This window comes from Lepisosteus oculatus, chromosome 4 (genome assembly GCF_040954835.1).
Source record: "Lepisosteus oculatus isolate fLepOcu1 chromosome 4, fLepOcu1.hap2, whole genome shotgun sequence".
Taxonomy (NCBI): domain Eukaryota; kingdom Metazoa; phylum Chordata; class Actinopteri; order Semionotiformes; family Lepisosteidae; genus Lepisosteus; species Lepisosteus oculatus.
This window is the reverse complement of record NC_090699.1, coordinates 4,282,379-4,301,072: the sequence shown is the minus strand read 5'-3', so window position 1 is coordinate 4,301,072 and position 18,694 is coordinate 4,282,379. Positions and strand designations below refer to the sequence as shown.

Below are 18,694 nucleotides of genomic sequence, written 5' to 3'. Positions count from 1 at the left end.
GACAAACCTTATCTGATGGGGAGAAGAGTTGGTTCAACACAGACAGGAGAGCTCACAGCAGTAAAACACATCTTCATCTGTTTATTAAGAGATGTGCAGTTTTTGATAGAAAATGTGGTTCTGTTCAGTTTTCAACTGATAGAAGTACCAGTGATATTAAGGAGAAAAATATTTGCAGAGTCTATAATATTTAGGCCGACTCATGTGTTCAACAAAAATATATTGCCTTTTCAAAGACCATAACAAGCCACACAGAAAACTGCACATTTTGGTTACAGAAATAAAACTAATTTAGCTGACCCGTAGACTGAGTTCACCTGTAGCCTCATCTGTCTTGTTTGTGATTAACTGTCCAGGTTCACTTTAAAGCTGCACCTCTAAGTGCAGTTTTAAATCTGCAGTATTGCTGTGATTTGCACTGACTTTCTTTGGACACAACCTGCAGACATGATGTTGCTTGTGGATCCTTGGAACTTGAGCTTTCATCAAGGCCTTAAAGCCAGTGTTTGAGATACAGAAGGTTTTCTAAGCTCCTTTTAGTTTTAGTCAGTGTTAAATTACCTGAGAACAACAGACTACTTGCACAGGTTGTGGATTGTTTAAAAAAAAACTTTATTAATGGGGGTGATTATGGTAGGAAAAAATGTCCATGTATGGTGGACTGCTTTTTAAGTCATGTATGTGAAGACACTGTAATCATTTTACTTTGATTCAGTCTATAAAATTTAAAATGATTATACCGGAGTCTCAGAGCAACGTCCTGCACAGCTTCTCTCCTGGAAGTGTCCTGTGAGCCTATGAGTTCTCCTCCTTCTCCTTTCCTGAACACACAGGGGGTACAGCACCTCAACACCATCAAAGACAGACCATTAACATGACCAGTGGGAGGTCCTGATTGCTAACTACAGAAATGTCATTGCCAGACACAGAAAAACATCATACATTTTGCAAAAACATTTGCACTTTAAAAACGGAAAAACTATGTTTTAACTGCGCATCTCTAAATGTAACACTATAGAACCAATAACTGAACTGAGACTTTACTGTACAGACTGCTTCATGAGATACAGATTCACTAGATTCACTGTGGGACACTCCCTTCAGACTAAAGAGACTCAGTTCCTCCAGCCTGTCAGTGTGGGACACTCCCTTCAGACTAAAGAGACTCAGTTCCTCCAGCCTGTCAGTGTGGGACACTCCCTTCAGTCTAAAGAGACTCAGTTCCTCCAGCCTGTCAGTGTGGGACACTCCCTTCAGACTAAAGAGACTCAGTTCCTCCAGCCTGTCAGTGTGGGACACTCCCTTCAGTCTAAAGAGACTCAGTTCCTCCAGCCTGTCAGTGTGGGACACTCCCTTCAGACTAAAGAGACTCAGTTCCTCCAGCCTGTCAGTGTGGGACACTCCCTTCAGACTAAAGAGACTCAGTTCCTCCAGCCTGTCAGTGCGGGACACTCCCTTCAGACTAAAGAGACTCAGTTCCTCCAGCCTGTCAGTGTGGGACACTCCGTCTGTCAGTATCTATTAGTAACTTTCTAGTCACCAACATTTAGTCTAGCGGACTAAATTGTAATTATAATTATTATAATTATTTAAATTATAATAAGTATTTTAGTTGAGACCTGTCTAATATGGAACAGACCTTTTACAACATTGTTTTTACAACAATGTAGTCATAGAGACATTTTAGTCAAGCAGTTTAATGTATTTGTATAATAAAATGTATTTCTAAGAGAATAATTGAAGCTCGAATTCATTTTGTCAACAGTGTTTTCCCGCGGTACAGCACTGCGTCACAAAGTGAACAAAGTGAAATATTTCAAATGTGGTCGGAGATGCAGAATTAGGAGCTTTTCAGCTTGTTCTGAGAGTCTGGACACGGATAGGATTAAAACAAAAGTGGCAAACAAGTAACGCATTGTAGCGCGTTTTGTTTCAGGACAGAGGAACTAAAATAAGCGAAATGAAATATATTTATATACTGTACATCCCAAAGTTTCAAAAAGAATCCCTCAGATAATGATGTTGAATACACAAACTGCCGAAGCAGTGCAGTAATCTCCCGGTGCAGTCTCTCGTGTTTCAGGTTAGTTTATATATTTTAAACACAGCTGAACACAACAGCAGGAATGAGTTTAACTTCACTTCTTACTAGAACAGCAGGTCTGTCGCCATCTTCTAACCCGCTTGCTCTAGGGAGCGTCTCACAATTACCACACTAACCAGCGCACAAGGGAGTGTGTCAAAACTACCTCTCAGGACACAGTCCCTCTGTGGACAGAGAATCGTCCACATGAAATGTCCAAACGGCAGGACGGAAGACAAGACCGACACGGAGCCCAGGTTTCTGTCTCTGAAGAAAAAAAAACTGCCCCTGGCTTTTTATATGAAGGAAAGCAGAGCGTTCACTGGCCCATTACCAAACTTTATTGGGAAATAAAATAAAGAAAAGACTAGAAAACGATCAGAGATCAATAAAACGTCTCTCACAAACCACCACAGTAAAAATAAACCCCAAACGAACAAAAATACTGAATATAGTCATGTATCCCTGTATTAAAGGGAGCCGGGTATTAGTCTGGCAATAGCTGGTAACAGAAGCAGCGCTGCCTTTAAACTACAACTCCCATAACCACCCTGATCCACTTCCTGTCTGCGTCACAGTCCCTATTCCTCCTGGATGTGGTGACGTCAGCGGGTCCCTCCCCGTTCTGGCAGCTTCACGGTCATCGGCGCGCGCAGGAGAGACTCACACGGGATTTCATTTTTAAAAGTTTATTTTCTCAAAAATTAGAAAAAAACACAGCAGGGTTTCCAGAGATATTTACAAGTCAGGAGTACAGCAGGCTGGTAGCGAGTTATCTCGCCCTCTCTCGTACATGTTATTTTTCCCCCGTTTAAATGTGTTACAGTTAATAAAAAAATTTAAACACGACACAACATCATCATTTCTACAATTACTACTATATTTCTGACCTCACAGTAAACCCGTCTCCCAGTGTGAGCAGTGGACAGAGAGCTGGGAGAGAGTCAGCCTGTGTTCATGAGTCAGTGACGGGTTTAATCTCCACACTGACAGCAGGCAGCAGCTCAAGGTCTTTATCTGAATCCCCAGTCCAGAAGACAGGATAGATCTTCTCCCCCTGAGGGAAGACCATGTCAGTGAAAGTGTAGACATGAGCTCTGGACTCCACTGTGTAAAAGGAGACCTTCCTCTCCTCAATATCCACACACACCCCCAGCTTCCTGGGCCGCAGACTGAGGGGGAGACGGGTCACAGGGGCAGTGAGAGCAGAGAAACCATAAGGGTGAGACTCCAGACACCAGTAACCCTGCTGGGGAGAGAAGCTGAACCCCCCTTTCCTCTCTGCAGACTCTCTGGTCACTCCTATTCTCCAGTATCGATTCACCTCCACCTCCCAGTAGTGTCTCCCTGAGGTGAAGGCCTCCCTGCTCACGACACAGGGCTCTTCATCAAATCTGTGAGGATTGTCAGAGAGATCCTGTTCCTCCTCTCCCAGTCTCACTCTCTTCCCATCCTCAGACAGGCTGAGCTCACAGTGAGCTGTATCAGGGTCCAGAGTCACAGCAGCTGGGGAATAAAACACAAACATCACAACAGGCTCCTGCCGATCACAGTCCAACTCAAGTCCATCAGACTGTGAAATGTCTTTGTCCCCAAACACACCGAGAGAGAAACACCAGTCAATTACTAATGACTGCTCTTCCCTTCCAGAGAAACGACATCTTCTTCACTGTTTCACTAGTGTTACACATGGGAGTGATCCCAATATCCTCTAAATACAAACATTAAACACTTGTGTTCACAGCGATGAAACTTTATTTTTTAAAACGACATTATTAATAAACACAGGACCGACCGGACTGCAGGAGAAACTACAGCCCGACCACTCGCTTTCAAACACTTCACAACCCACCACAGCGACCTGTATACTGTAAGAAACTGGACAGCCTGTCTGTTAAACCGGTTTATTTCAAATCCCAGTTCAGCAGCTCGTTCATCTTCTGAGACCATTTTCCTGACGACACAGAATAAAACAGTGCTGAATTCAAAGACTGTATACTGCTCGTTTTTACAAAAAAATATAATGGAAAAAGCAAAGCCTTCCTGAAATGAGGGACTGCACACTTACTTTGAACATGTGAAGAAATATCTTAAGTATTCAAATTAAACAAGAAATAACAATAATAATGTCGTTGCGTTACAATAATAATCTCTGATAGGAGACGGTAGGAGCAGTATTAACTCTTAATTCTTAATTCTTAATTCTTAATACTGAATAAATACTCTCCCTTTGTCTGCCTGTCAATTTAGTGAAAATCAAAGAGTTTCCTCTCAGGTCTTATTTTTTTTCTTTACTCCTGGAGTCTAGAAAGGCTGACGCACCTACCTACATGAATTTATAAAAACCTGCATAATGCTCATTTTTTACAGAAAAAATATAATGGAAAGAACAAAACCTTGTGAAATATAAGAAAGCCTTCACACTTACTTTAAAAATGCGAAGAAATATCCAAAGTGTTCAATTTAAAGCAGAAATAACACATCCAGAAACCGGAGAGAAAGACGAGAGAAACAGAGGCGCTCATACTGACTTCAGACTGCTCGCGCTCACTGTCCGCCTCTCTGATAGGGCACACCAGCTGTCAATCAGTGAGCTCTGACCACTGAGAGACGGGGGGCGGGACTTATACATGTTCAGCGCGAATGGGGGTTTTAATCGATTCAAGAAGCTTTATTCGCATGACTAATGAATACTGACTTAATACTCTCCTCATACTTAATACTTCAGTGTAAACTATTAATACTTAATACTGAGTAAATACTCCCCTTTGTCTGCCGGTTAATCTAGTGAAGACCAAAGAGATTCTTCTCAGTTCTTATTTTTTTTACTCCTGGAGAATAGAAAGGTTGTAAAAAAGAGCCTGTCCAGTATAAATATATTGGATATGACCTAGAAAAATAGGTATCTACATATGATACATTTTGAAAAATCACTTTTGAAGAAATGAAATGTGTTTTTATTCGGGGGTGGATATTTCTTCCTAGTGTGTGTACTGAGTAAGATATATAGAAATCTTTCCTGGCCTTCAGGGAATATGAGTTTTCTACACTGTCAGTCCCTCCAGGAGAGACTCATACTGGCCATTAGACTGAAACACAGGATGGAGATAGAAATTCCCAACATGAAACTTTGATTGATCTTCACAGCCCACATGTAGGATGTTACAGAAACATGAGACTGAAATACATCTCCTTCTGTTTACAGACCATCTCACACTAAAGAGGCCTTCTGGACTCAAGAACTCAATAACCCCAGACACTAGGGCTTAAAACAGCATCTCTATCATCAGGAGGAGACAGACCTACCTGCAGCACTGCACAGCCACTGCCATTCTGAAACACAGAGATACAGACACTGTTAATCACAGACACACACTGGAGCACAGAGATACAGACACTGTTAATCACGGACCCACACTGGAACACAGAGATACAGACACTGTTAATTACAGACACACACTGGAGCACAGAGATACAGACACTGTTAATCACAGACACACACTGGAACACAGAGATACAGACACTGTTAATCACAGTCACACACTGGAACACAGAGATACAGACACTGTTAATCACAGTCACACACTGGAACACAGAGACACAGACACTGTTAATCACAGTCACTCACTGCCACACAGAGACACAGACACTGTTAATCACAGACACACACTGGAACACAGAGACACAGACACTGTTAATCAGAGTCACACACTGGAACACAGAGATACAGAGACTGTTAATCACAGTCACACACTGGGCTCCATATCGAGAGAAAGATATCACTACAGTTTTCATTATGAATCTCATAGTACCACAATTCAGGGGTCAGAGGTAATTAAATTCACTGGAGACCAGTAATGCTCTCTTGAACTGGTTTTATTCAAGAGACTAAAAGTTAGAATTACAAGAGAACTTCAGACATACTGTATCAGTATTAAAAATCAGGAGCTCAGCTTCATTCACACTGAAACCAGTGTGAAACCTCCTCTTTATTGCTCATGTTCTAAGAATTGAAAAAATACATTAGTAATATAGAAGTATTTAAGAATGGACTTCTGTGATGTGTTATTTTTGTGGTTTATTGTTAGTGTTGCCCAGGTCTTTCCTGATCCATCAGAATTGCCCTTTTGGGAGCTCCTGCTCCCCAGTTCCCCAGTTTAAATACCCCTCTGTCCTCCACACACACTGACAGGGAGAGATCTGGAGCCCAGCAGGAGCTGTGACTTTACACACAGTGGACTTACGCAGGTCAGGGATGGGGCTGCCTTCACCTGTACAGAAGAAAGGACAGGGTCAGTACTGAGCTGTAGTGTCCTGGGGGACACTGTGTCCAGCACAGACAATACTGGGGTTATACCCCAGACAGGTGAACAGGGCAAAGGTCATGTAAAGATATAGTTTATAGTGTGACAGTGTGTGAGTTATCAGGCTGTGCTGCTCGCTGGCTTTATGTCTAATATCTCTGAAGGAGATCGAGCACCAGTGTGAAAACAGCTCACAACCAGCAGCCCACTGAGACCCAGCAGTGTGAGCCTGGCCAGTACCTGGAGGGGAGACTCCTGGGAGAGCTGAGGCTGCTGCTGGAAGAGGTGTTAGTGGGGCCAGTAGGGGGCGCTCACCCTGCAAGCCCCAGTACAGTGATTGGGACACATATTACTGCTATTATGTAGGATCATGAGGTCAGCAGTGAAATAGTGTTCTTACCATCAGTTGGGTAAATATTGTAATAATGGATTTTAATCATCTCTGTTTATTAAAATGCTCCACTGTGTAGGACTCATGATTTGTACCCATGACATGTAGTCTCCTACAGACTGTGAGCTTTTCATAGTAAAATGGTTTTGATTAAGGTTGTGTGATTTTATAGCTCAGTCAGTCCAGCACAGACATGATTCCACTGGCTGAATGACAACATGATCACTGTGAAAGGAGATTACATTTTCCACAGGAACACGATGTGAACCTGCAGTGAATCTCAGTTTACACTGATTCTCATTCTCCTTACTCTTTTATCAGTGTATTTCTCACCAGGAATCAATACTCATTAATATTAGTGCTCAATAGCAGTACTGTGTCTGTATCTTCAACAGGAAACAGTCCTACCTGCAGCACTGCACAGCCACTGCCATTCTGAAACACAGAGATACAGACACTGTTAATCACAGACACACACTGGAACACAGACATACAGACACTGTTAATCACAGACACACACTGGAACACAGAGATACAGACACTGTTAATCACAGTCACACACTGGAACACAGAGATACAGACACTGTTAATCACAGACACACACTGGAGCACAGAGATATAGACACTGTTAATCACAGTCACACACTGGTAGTAAGATGTCAGTACATTCAGGGCTGTTTCACACAGTGTACATACGTGATTTAGGAATAGGAGCTCGCTTCACAGCATCTGCAGAGAGAGAGAGAAGATCTTTATTGGCTTAAAGACATTTCTTGCTTCTTACCTGTTATTACACCAGAGTTTATACTACAGTCTGCAGTCAGTCAGTTCATTTCAGGATCCCCAGTCTCCACTGCAGTGTGGATCAGAGTGTCAGTGAGTGAGAGCAGCAGTGGCTGTAAGACTGGAGTCTCACTCAATAAGACTGAGCAGCACAAGGCAATAAGACACACAGACACATCACAGGACACCCTGGAGTCTGGTGCTTGAGCCATTGAGAGAGGTAAGAAATACAGTCTGCTTTCCACAGCAGTGAATGTTGTTTCATATTTAAAGAAACATCATTGTTACAGAATTCTTTTCATTGTTCAGTCAGATGATTAACAGTATAGCTGCTTTCACGGTGATCAGTATCATATTCATATCATATCATATCATATTCTGTTCAGTAAAATATAATTAGTGTTTGTATTTGTGGATCTTTGATCATACACTCACAGAAGATCACTTACTCTGTTCTGTAAGGATGACAGGGATGGCTTTAAGACTGAGCATTAGTGATGGTAATTTTGGGCCTGGAAATGTACTCGAGCTGTGCAACACAAGCTGTGCCACAGTAACACACAAACCCCCTGCTGTTGTGGAAACTGATAGGGGGCTGACACACCATGTATATACACACCCACCTGACAGGTCAGTCTAAATATTTGATATAACTGTAAAAAATGTATGAACTGTCAGGGTGTCTGTGGGGGTCAGTGTTAAAGAGGGATCTTTGAACTTCAATTTCTTTACAATTGTGACTCCTGATGTCTGTTTCCTGTTGCTATTGTTCCTCACAGCAGCTCAGGGGCAGCGTATGATCTCATTGACAAGAATGAAGAACAGACACAGGAAGAACATCCATCTGCCCATTTCTATCCACTGTGTCCAGTACAGGGAAGTGGAGAGTAAAGAGCCTGACCAGGCAAACAGCGGGCACAAGACAGGGTACCCCTGACATGACCCCAGTCCATGGCAGGGCAGACAGAAACAGACACACTCACAACAGGGCTAGTTTTCCCTGAAGCCAGTTCACCCAGTATACCAGCATGACTTTGGACTGTGGAAGAAACCCACTCAATCATGGGAAGAACATACAAACACCACAGGGATAGCACAACAGCTCAGTGAGGTGGAGTCTCTGTGTTCACATCACTGGCCCTCACCTGTACTGTGTCTGTGTGTTAATAGAGCTCACTTCTCTGACAGAGTGAGCAGCACTGGAGTCCCTTGCAATCACAACATCACTTCTTTAACTCACAGGGTCAGGGTGTTAATCCATTACAGTCTGAGTGTGTTAGATGGCAAGAGACACCTGTGGGAGTTACTGTTGGAAGTACAAGTTCAGTTCAGTTGAAATAATCTCAGTACAGGACAGTCCAGTACTCTACTCCTTAGTACTGTGGGGTCACTGTCGTTCACACACTCTGAGGTTCTCACCCATTTCGGCTTGAACAACAGGAATTCCTGTAAATAATAATGTATCGATTAGACAATCCAGCACACTGATATAAAACAAAAATAATTACCGTACATTGATATAATCTTTTAACAAGATCATCTTGTAATTGCAGTTTGACTAAAGTGTCTAATTACTTTCAGTCCATTTTTAGATGAAATTTCGTAATGTTGAGAAAATGTACATTTTCCATAATGTGAGCAAAGTACAAAGAAACAAACAGGAAATTGTTTAATGTGACCACACTTCAGAAAACCTCCAGAGAACACATTGATCTACTCACCATTTACTGCATTGATATAATATATTTCAGATTCCCACAGTGTCTCCTCTTCTGTAAGAAACAGACAGCATCACTGACACAGACTTCTGCACTGACACTCTCCTGGGGTCTACAGTTCTAAATATGATGTACACTCACCCCTGATATCGAGAGGAGGTATCCTGTGTTGCTCAAACACTGTCATATAGTGGGATTTTAAACCCATTCTAGCACAGATATTCAGACACACAAATACAGAATATTTAATGAGCACATACTGTCCATTCTTCTCCACTGGATTAGCAGAAGTACTGATGCTGCTACAGTAACAGCTGCTGTTATTAAGAGAGTCACCATCCATCCAGAGGGTGAAGGTGGAGGGAAATAGTCCCCTGTAAAACAGAATAAATAATTAGATTCATATTCAGAATAAACTATATGAATGTAGTGTGATGGAGTGACGGCAACCGAACACACCCGTTCTGTGCTGTCAGTCAGTGCTGGTTTCCAGGTATATACAATCAGACAGGACACCCGGATCATCTGGGCAGTTTGCCTCAGGTGGGTCAGGTTATTTAAAGTCTGCTTTGACAGTGCTCTGGACTCTCATGTCGACAGTTCCTGTTTCCACTTGGATTCCTGACCTGGCTTGACTTGACCTCGTTCCCAGATCACCCCTCTGCCTGTCCCCACTCCTGTGTGTTTACTGCACACACCACACCACCTGTCCTCACTCCTGTGTGTTTACTGCACACACCACACCACCTGATCTCACTCCTGTGTGTTTACTGCACACACCACACCGCCTGTCCCCACTCCTGTGTGTTTACTGCACACACCACACTGCCTGTCCTTACTCCTGTGTGTTTACTGCACACACCACACCGCCTGTCCTCACTCCTGTGTGTTTACTGCACACACCACACCGCCTGTCCCCACTCCTGTGTGTTTACTGCACACACCACACCGCCTGTCCTCACTCCTGTGTGTTTACTGCACACACCACACTGCCTGTCCTCACTCCTGTGTGTTTACTGCACACACTGCACCACCTGTCCTCACTCCTGTGTGTTTACTGCACACACTACACTGCCTGTCCTCACTCCTGTGTGTTTACTGCACACACTACACTGCCTGTCCTCACTCCTGTGTGTTTACTGCACACACCACACTGCCTGTCCTCACTCCTGTGTGTTTACTGCACACACTGCACCACCTGTCCTCACTCCTGTGTGTTTACTGCACACACCACACTGCCTGTCCTCACTCCTGTGTGTTTACTGCACACACTGCACCACCTGTCCTCACTCCTGTGTGTTTACTGCACACACCACACCGCCTGTCCTCACTCCTGTGTGTTTACTGCACACACCACACCTCCTGTCCCCACTCCTGTGTGTTTACTGCACACACCACACCGCCTGTCCTCACTCCTGTGTGTTTACTGCACACACCACACCTCCTGTCCCCACTCCTGTGTGTTTACTGCACACACCACACCGCCTGTCCTCACTCCTGTGTGTTTACTGCACACACCACACCGCCTGTCCCCACTCCTGTGTGTTTACTGCACACACCACACCGCCTGTCCTCACTCCTGTGTGTTTACTGCACACACCACACCGCCTGTCCTCACTCCTGTGTGTTTACTGCACACACCACACCGCCTGTCCTCACTCCTGTGTGTTTACTACACACACCACACCTCCTGTCCTCACTCCTGTGTGTTTACTGCACACACCACACTGCCTGTCCTCACTCCTGTGTGTTTACTACACACACCACACCTCCTGTCCTCACTCCTGTGTGTTTACTGCACACACCACACCGCCTGTCCCCACTCCTGTGTGTTTACTGCACACACCACACCTCCTGTCCTCACTCCTGTGTGTTTACTGCACACACCACACTGCCTGTCCTCACTCCTGTGTGTTTACTGCACACACCACACCGCCTGTCCCCACTCCTGTGTGTTTACTGCACACACCACACCTCCTGTCCTCACTCCTGTGTGTTTACTGCACACACCACACTGCCTGTCCTTACTCCTGTGTGTTTATTGCACACACCACACCGCCTGTCCTCACTCCTGTGTGTTTACTGCACACACCACACCGCCTGTCCTCACTCCTGTGTGTTTACTGCACACACCACACTGCCTGTCCCCACTCCTGTGTGTTTACTGCACACACCACACCGCCTGTCCCCTCTCCAGTGTGTTTACTGCACACACCACACTGCCTGTCCTCACTCCTGTGTGTTTACTGCACACACTGCACCACCTGTCCTCACTCCTGTGTGTTTACTGCACACACCACACTGCCTGTCCTCACTCCAGTCTGCTCCCTCCTGCACTCGGGTTCACTTCACTCCCACAGACCGCTGCTCAGCTCCTCCTTCAGTGACATCACATGTAGTAAGAACTCTGTTAACAAGGTACTTTTAAGTTTGAGGTTTTAATAGATGCAAAGGTAACCTGACTTAATCTTGAATTTTTATGGATCCATCCTTTATTGCTTGATTATCAGACAAAATACTTACAGAAATGTAACTGTGAGTCCCAGACTGACTAGTGATGCAGAACTTTATACTAATTTTTGAGTGGTGTCCTTTCAAAACAAGTTCCTTATGCAGGTTGTGTTCAGTGGCCCAGGTGTGTTATATCCTGGGTGTGTGTTATACTGTACCTCAGCTGTGTTGCAGGTGAGCTCCAGTGTTCATGTTTAATACTCACTGGCTATGTGGAGCTGAGATCCCCAGTCTGGCTCAGGAAGAGCACTTCTCACCAGGCAGGAAAAGATGTTGGACTCCTGTTTGACTGGGATGTAGCTGCTGACACTGAGGAGCCCCTGACTGTCCGTGTCCACTGTGGGGGGCTGTGATGTCACCTCGTTTCCATCCCTGTCTGTCCAGATCACTGCAGGTTGAGGGAACCAGCCCTCTGATCTGCACAGCAGCTGGGCCTGATCTCCTCCAGGGGAGTGGAGAGACACTGAGGGCTGGGAGCCCAGGGCTGTAGGTTCAACACAACAGGATATATTTCACAGCTGATTGGAGCACGTTGGAGTAAATGTAGGTGTCTTAATGTGTGGCCTTCAGAACACACACAGAAATGATAAAGACATGTTTGCAATCAACAGTTTAAAGTTGTTTCTCTGTCAGGTTTTAAACTTCTCAATGCTGCTTCTGCATTCAGGACAACAGTTGATTTATCAATAAATAAGCTGAAGAGTTGAAGTATCAGTGCTGTCTGTGTGTAGGAGAGGGGGCCCAGTATCACCTGCTGAGAGATGTGTTTGCTGTGTTTTATTTTGCTGTTCTCAGTTGGTAAAGAAGATGTGTGTTGTTTTTCATAGCAATATGCAATGCAATGCAATCCATTGTGTTGTGCAGTTTTGAGTTGTGTACATTTGTAATGTGCTTTGTTGAAATGTATACTGTTGAGTTATGTAGTGTTCTGTATTGTGTTGTGTAGTGCTGTGGTGTGTTGTGTTGTGTCATGCTGAGCTGTGTTCTACTGTGTCGATGAAGAGACACAGTAGTGTTGTGAAATAATGGAGTTGACAGTAGCTGAGACACCTAGTGTGTTAATGTGTGGACTGATCACAACACAGGAACCTCAGTACTCTCTAATGTCCCTGTCTGTGCAGACTGGGGGTGTGTAGTGCAGTGTTGTACTGTGTTGTGTAGTGCTGTTGTCACACTGAGTGCGTTAATGTCAGGACTGAGATAACATCACAACAGGTATGTCAATGCTTTCTAAAGTCCCTGTTTGCCTGTGCAGACTGGGTGAGTGTGTAGTATATTGTTGTTTTTTGCGGTGTTGTGTTGTACTGTATTTACTCTGAGTGTGTTAAAGGGAGAACTGAGCTGACATCACAACAGAAAAACATCAGTGCTCTCTAATGTGCTCTCAAATTGACCAATAGGAGGCAATTTAACAAAATATGGATTTATGTTTAATATATATGTCAATTTGTATTTGACTGTTAAATTATGAGTTCTCTTGACTAAGAGCAGCTGAGCTCAATATATCAGTTTTCTTAAGTCATTGTTTTATGTATCATAACTCATCATGTGTAATTGCTCATTTTTACTGCTCATTGAAGTGATCAGTGATTTACCACAAATGTAATTCTGGGAGAAAGACACTCACCTCTCACACCCAGATCAATAACAGCTTCATCGTCCATCTGTTCAGACTCTACAAAGCAACTGTACCGTCCATGGTCAGAGCGTCTCACATCTCTCAGTGTTAAAGACACATTGCCTCTGTGGAGCTCCAGCAGGAATAGACCAGCCCTGTCCCTGTAGGCTGAGCTCTGTGCAGTATGGTCATATTTACGCTTTCGAAACAAACACACCGGGGCTGTGTAATCCCCTCTAAACCACCTGATCTCTAGATCCTCAGCACTGATGTCTGGTGAGAGGTAACAGGGCAGGACAGCGTCTTCACCAGGGAAAACAATCACAGGAACAGCTGGACCTCGAACCTGAAACCACTCTGAAAGAAAGAGAAAGAGCACAGCTGACATGAGTCTTCAACCTCAACACAGACAAACACTCTGAGACAAACTGTAGATCATCACTGTCAGAATAAAGCAGAGCAGCTCAGTGACACACAGTGTTTTCTACAAACAGCCCATCACTGATTCAGACCCACATGTGACTGAGGAGCACTGAAGATCAGTGAGTCTCATCTCACCGTCTGCTCCTCTTCCTCACACCAGTGTTTCCCAAACTGGGGTCTGGATCTCTCACCCAGGACCCTCAGATCCTCACCTTCACTCACTGATAGAAGAGCTGTGACTGTGTTCACTGAGGGTCTGTTTCTCTGCAGTTATGCTGGGGTTCAATACTTCCCACACAATCTGAACCCATATACAAATGGGGCACATGGATTGTAGTCATGGATCTGACTGATTCATCATTTTATTCAGGAGTTTTTTAAAACACAAATGAAGATATTCTGCAATATTTAGACACATAATCCAGAATGGAGATAAACTACAGGCAAGATCCAGTCAGTCTCCTTCTACAAATGTCAGTTGTAACATCTCCCCATGTTTAACAACCACATGTTGTCCTGTGTGGTTTGGGTCACTCCAGGACTCCCTCTGTAACTGATGAGTACCTGATGTAGCCAACATTAACTCCCACACTGAGGCACAGACTGGCAGAGAGTGTGAAGCAGCTCTCAGGTCAGCAGTGTGATTTGGCCATGATTGACACTGTCTCTGAGTCTGTCAGCTCATCCCACAGGTGCTCAGGGGTCTGATGACAGACTGACACACAACATCATGAGCAGAAGAAAGGCTGATGACAAGAACAGACTGTTCAGCCCATCAGTGCTCATCACTGTCCTGCACTTTCACAGCACCAGGCTCAGATGTGAAAGTTCAGAGTCTGTGTCTCCACTGTGTGTCCTGGTGATGTGTTAATACCTCCCAGTGCTGCTGCTGACACAGTCAGTCTGGTCACATGGGGCTCCAGTGCAGCTGATTGACCTAGTTTAGGGCTCCTGAGATCAAGACTGGGACATGACTGGGGGTTTGTGTGGGGTGAGAAAATACTATATCATTGATGTTATTTGTATTTTAAATTTTATTTTTTAATTTTGTATATATTTTGAACACTTATTCTTAATTTTGTATGTATTTTAAACACCAAAAAAATGAAAGAATCTGAATCCAGAAACCCAAGACCTGAGAGCAGAAATCTGGAACCCTGAACCAGTGGAGTCTTCCTGCAGCCGCCTGCCTTCAGTGTCACAGATCCTTCCCTCTGTCTGGTATCATCCAGTCACAGCACCATTCCTTCTCAGCTGTCCTCCCCATATTATAACCTAACTCCTCCTTTTCCTGCACCTGCCCTCCTGCCTCCTTCCTCTATGACATTCTGTCTGGTTCATTCCTGTTTATTCTAACATGTTCAATATATTCAGTCCTACCTGTAAACAATAAGCAGGCATCCAACCATATCTTCTCTCTCTCTCCTGTTCCCTGAAGTCCGACACACCTTACTGGTAGTCCAGATTTTCCAGCTCCCTCAAGTCTCATAATCCTCTGCTCCAAATTCACAGCTCCTCATTCCAAGGACTCATTCCTCTGGAAGGCCCCTCCTCTCCCTACATTCCCTACATGCCTTGATGCTCTCCCTGCCTCCTGTACCCCTCTTACTGCAGGGGCACATCATTCTCTCATTCACTCTACTTGCTCCTTCCAATCCAGAAAAGCTCACTGCAGCCTCTGTCTTGTCACGCCCCACACTCTCCCTCGCAAACGATGTTACATTCCCGGAACCTCTGCTTCCCAATCTCATCCCTGATTGAACCTGTGTGTGTGTGTGTGTGTGTGTGTGTGGACTTAACTCCCATTATGAATCTTCTGCTTCTGCCTCTTGACCTTGCCTTCTGGATTTTGCCTTTGAATTGTTTCCGATTTCTCCCGTTACCGGACCCTCTGCCTCCCTTATCGACCCAGCCTTTGGATTTTGTCTTTTGGTTTGTCCCTTTGCTACTCTGTGTCCGGTGGGATTCCGGTCACGCATAAGGATCCTTCTATTCCATGTATCGGTTCCGTGACATGTCTGCTCTTTTGAAATGTACTGAACCACACTGTTCCCAGTGTGTCAAGATCCTTATCTTCTTGATCTCCATTTAAAAAAACTGGAGTTCAACTCACTGTGGATAAAACATCTGTTCCTCCTGCAATCACTGAATTTCTTGAAATTCCTCAGATCAGAAGATTTCTGTCTCCTTCCTTCACCAGTAAGCTTGACTGCATTTAGTTGCATCTTTCTACTGCTTTTTCCACTAGGTGTGGCACAACTCTTGTCACTCTTGTCTTTGCTGGGTCAACTCAACAATTTGATGAAAATCATTCCTTGAAAAAAAGCATCCATGAGCATTGTCTAGATCTCATCTCATCAGATTACATCAGCATGTAATCCTCCTGTCAATATGATGAAAATTGTTCTTGTGTTTCCATGTGCACTGTCAAAATCTCATCTCTTTAGATATCTCATAACATCAGCATGTAATCCTCACTTCAAATTGGAAAGTAAAGCTTCAGCTCTGGTAGTTATCTTTGGAAATCTAGAACGGGCTGTCAGTCTTATAAGATGTGTTTCAATCATCTCCCACACACCTTCAGCTTTCTATATACTCAGCTCCTGTCATCTCCTTCAGAGTCTGTTATCAAGGTCACTGGTCCTCAGCACCCTGGTCCTCAGGCCCTTTTCCTCTTTCTCTCTTTCTACATAGTCTTCCTCCTTAATCAAGTTGTGTCTGAAGGTCATGGCTGCTTCTCCTGGGGCTATGTCTGGATAAAACAATCAGTCTTCATTCAGATAGACCTGCAGCTGTCTGTGTCATCAATAAGGAAGTTTGTCCTCCCTGCTTGTTATGTAACACCTCCATCTCCATCAGTTTCTCACTGTTCCAGTTCCTCAAATCCCAGGACACTTCAAGAGCATCTCCCAATGATTCTCTTTCCAATAAAGAGAAAGGCTTCCTGGTGTCTTGTTGCTTCTTTCTCTTAGCTCCATGAAATTTTAACTAAATCTGTAGTTTACAAAGAACAAATCTCTGTCTGTTCCTGCCACACTGGTACAGCCTCCTCAGTAACAGATCAGCAACCCATCACCTCATGACACACCTACAACTCCAGGACTGTCCTCTCACGCACTACTATGATAACTTAAAACTCCCAAATGTTCTTACCGCAGATGAAAGAAGAGATGAAGCAACAGATTTTAAGAGTTACAATTTTATGTTATCAGCTTCAGAAATTTGATTATTGGAAACTACTGAAATTTTCAGTCATCAGTGTGAAATAAAGGTTTCAGTCAGGTTATGCATTAAAACAGCAGTAAGAGTTTCACTGTACCTGATCGTGAAACACAGGACAGGTGGAGAAACAGCAGAGTAAAAAAGAGCCACTGTGACTGGTCAGACTCCATCTCTGAAACAAAGAAACACTCTGACACAGATTAAATGTCTCTAGAACATTCAAACAGTTAACCTTACTGAAATACACACTCACCCTGTCTTGTCACTGTGCCATGTTCCCATTAACAGAAGCACTGATCATGCAGACCTTTTCAATTAAATCTATGTCCAGAGCAAAAGTACTGCCTGCAGTGAGAAGTTCCTCTCAATCTTAGTCCTGACCTGACTGTTCACTCACACACTGCTGTACCTGACTGATCTCACTGTCACTCCAGCACACAGCAGCTTCAGTCCTGACCTGACTGTTCACTCACACACTGCTGTACCTGACTGATCTCACTGTCACTCCAGCACACAGCAGCTTCAGTCCTGACCTGACTGTTCACTCACACACTGCTGTACCTGACTGATCTCACTGTCACTCCAGCACACAGCAGCTTCAGTCCTGACCTGACTGTTCACTCACACGCTGCTGTACCTGACTGATCTCACTGTCACTCCAGCACACAGCAGCTTCAGTCCTGACCTGACTGTTCACTCACACACTGCTGGATCTGACTGATCTCACTGTCACTCCAGCACACAGCAGCTTCAGTCCTGACCTGACTGTTCACTCACACACTGCTGTACCTGACTGATCTCACTGTCACTCCAGCACACAGCAGCTTCAGTCCTGACCTGACTGTTTACTCACACACTGTTGTACCTGACTGATCTCACTGTCACTCCAGCACACAGCAGCCTCAGTCCTGACCTGACTGTTCACTCACACACTGCTGTACCTGACTGATCTCACTGTCACTCCAGCACACAGCAGCTTCAGTCCTGACCTGACTGTTCACTCACACACTGCTGTACCTGACTGATCTCACTGTCACTCCAGCACACAGCAGCTTCAGTCCTGACCTGACTGTTCACTCACACACTGCTGTACCTGCCTGATCTCACTGTCACTCCAGCACACAGCAGCTTCAGTCCTGACCTGACTGTTCACTCACACACTGCTGTACCTGACTGATCTCACTGTCACTCCAGCACACAGCAGCTACTACTCTGACTCTACCCATGCACTATAAAGAAAGGAACAGCACTTTATTTGACAATACAATGTGTGGAAATAGAGCAGGTTTCCTGTCTCCCTTTACAGATGGACAATAACATACCAGATTCACACTCACCTTTTTCTATACATACATTGTCATTGATCTCTGCAGTACTAAACACATCATACTGAATTAAACCTACAAGGTTCCGAAATATATAAGGTTTCTTGACTTCTTACACAGCTCGACAATAACAAAGCAGATTTATACTCACCTGTTTTTATAGTAACAGTATGTTTACAGTGTTAAATACAGTCCGGATTCAGAGAAAAGTTTTTTTGTCTTTGCAGTGTTGAGAGATGTTGTTCTGAGAGAGAGAAATGCCATTCAACTACAGGAAACACAAAGTGAAAGAAAAACCTTGAGCAGGAGCCATGAA

The 18,694-nt window shown here is 44.3% G+C and overlaps 4 protein-coding genes across 9 annotated transcripts in view; 1 reads left to right on the top strand and 3 right to left on the bottom strand.

The window, feature by feature from the left end:
- LOC138238066 (butyrophilin subfamily 1 member A1-like) overlaps window positions 1-18,694 on the top strand; it is an 81,343-nt gene that overhangs the window by 33,603 nt on the left and 29,046 nt on the right. The window lies entirely within an intron of this gene.
- The window catches only part of LOC107075989 (butyrophilin subfamily 1 member A1-like), a 179,330-nt gene that overhangs the window by 160,211 nt on the left and 425 nt on the right, over window positions 1-18,694 (bottom strand). The gene's annotated exons all lie outside the window — the stretch shown is intronic.
- LOC107076270 (butyrophilin subfamily 2 member A2-like) overlaps window positions 2,757-18,694 on the bottom strand; it is a 323,939-nt gene continuing 308,001 nt past the window's right edge. For 5 of the 6 annotated variants that reach the window (XM_069187874.1, XM_069187871.1, XM_069187868.1 and 2 more), the window contains 4 exons: window positions 7,187-7,213; window positions 6,328-6,354; window positions 5,390-5,416; window positions 2,757-3,589 (listed from right to left, as the gene is read on the bottom strand). In XM_069187874.1, the coding sequence (XP_069043975.1) occupies window positions 3,039-3,589; window positions 5,390-5,416; window positions 6,328-6,354; window positions 7,187-7,213 (632 nt within the window). In that variant the 3' untranslated portion in view covers window positions 2,757-3,038. Of the gene's footprint in view, window positions 3,590-5,389; window positions 5,417-6,327; window positions 6,355-7,186; window positions 7,214-7,474; window positions 7,508-18,694 lie in introns of all 6 variants that reach the window. The other variant, XM_069187870.1, reaches the window with a different exon arrangement.
- Window positions 9,223-15,366, bottom strand: LOC138238067 (butyrophilin subfamily 1 member A1-like). The gene is made up of 5 exons (XM_069187922.1): window positions 15,212-15,366; window positions 13,418-13,765; window positions 11,996-12,274; window positions 9,540-9,653; window positions 9,223-9,333 (listed from the first exon to the last, which is right to left on the bottom strand). Exons 1-5 carry the CDS (start codon window positions 15,318-15,320, stop codon window positions 9,275-9,277), a joined length of 909 nt encoding a protein of 302 aa, XP_069044023.1. The 5' UTR covers window positions 15,321-15,366; the 3' UTR covers window positions 9,223-9,274.

What these genes read in the sequence shown, in the direction of transcription:
- LOC138238067 (XM_069187922.1), bottom strand. Translation starts at nt 15,320, where the DNA reads ATGAGACTTGAGGGAGCTGGAAAATCTGGACTACCAGTAAGGTGTGTC. An exon ending in TGCCTGCTTATTGTTTACAG is followed by an intron (nt 13,766 to 15,211) that starts GTAGGACTGAAT and finishes TCTTTCTTTCAG; the next exon opens with AGTGGTTTCAGGTTCGAGGT. An exon ending in TATTGATCTGGGTGTGAGAG is followed by an intron (nt 12,275 to 13,417) that starts GTGAGTGTCTTT and finishes TTGAACCTACAG; the next exon opens with CCCTGGGCTCCCAGCCCTCA.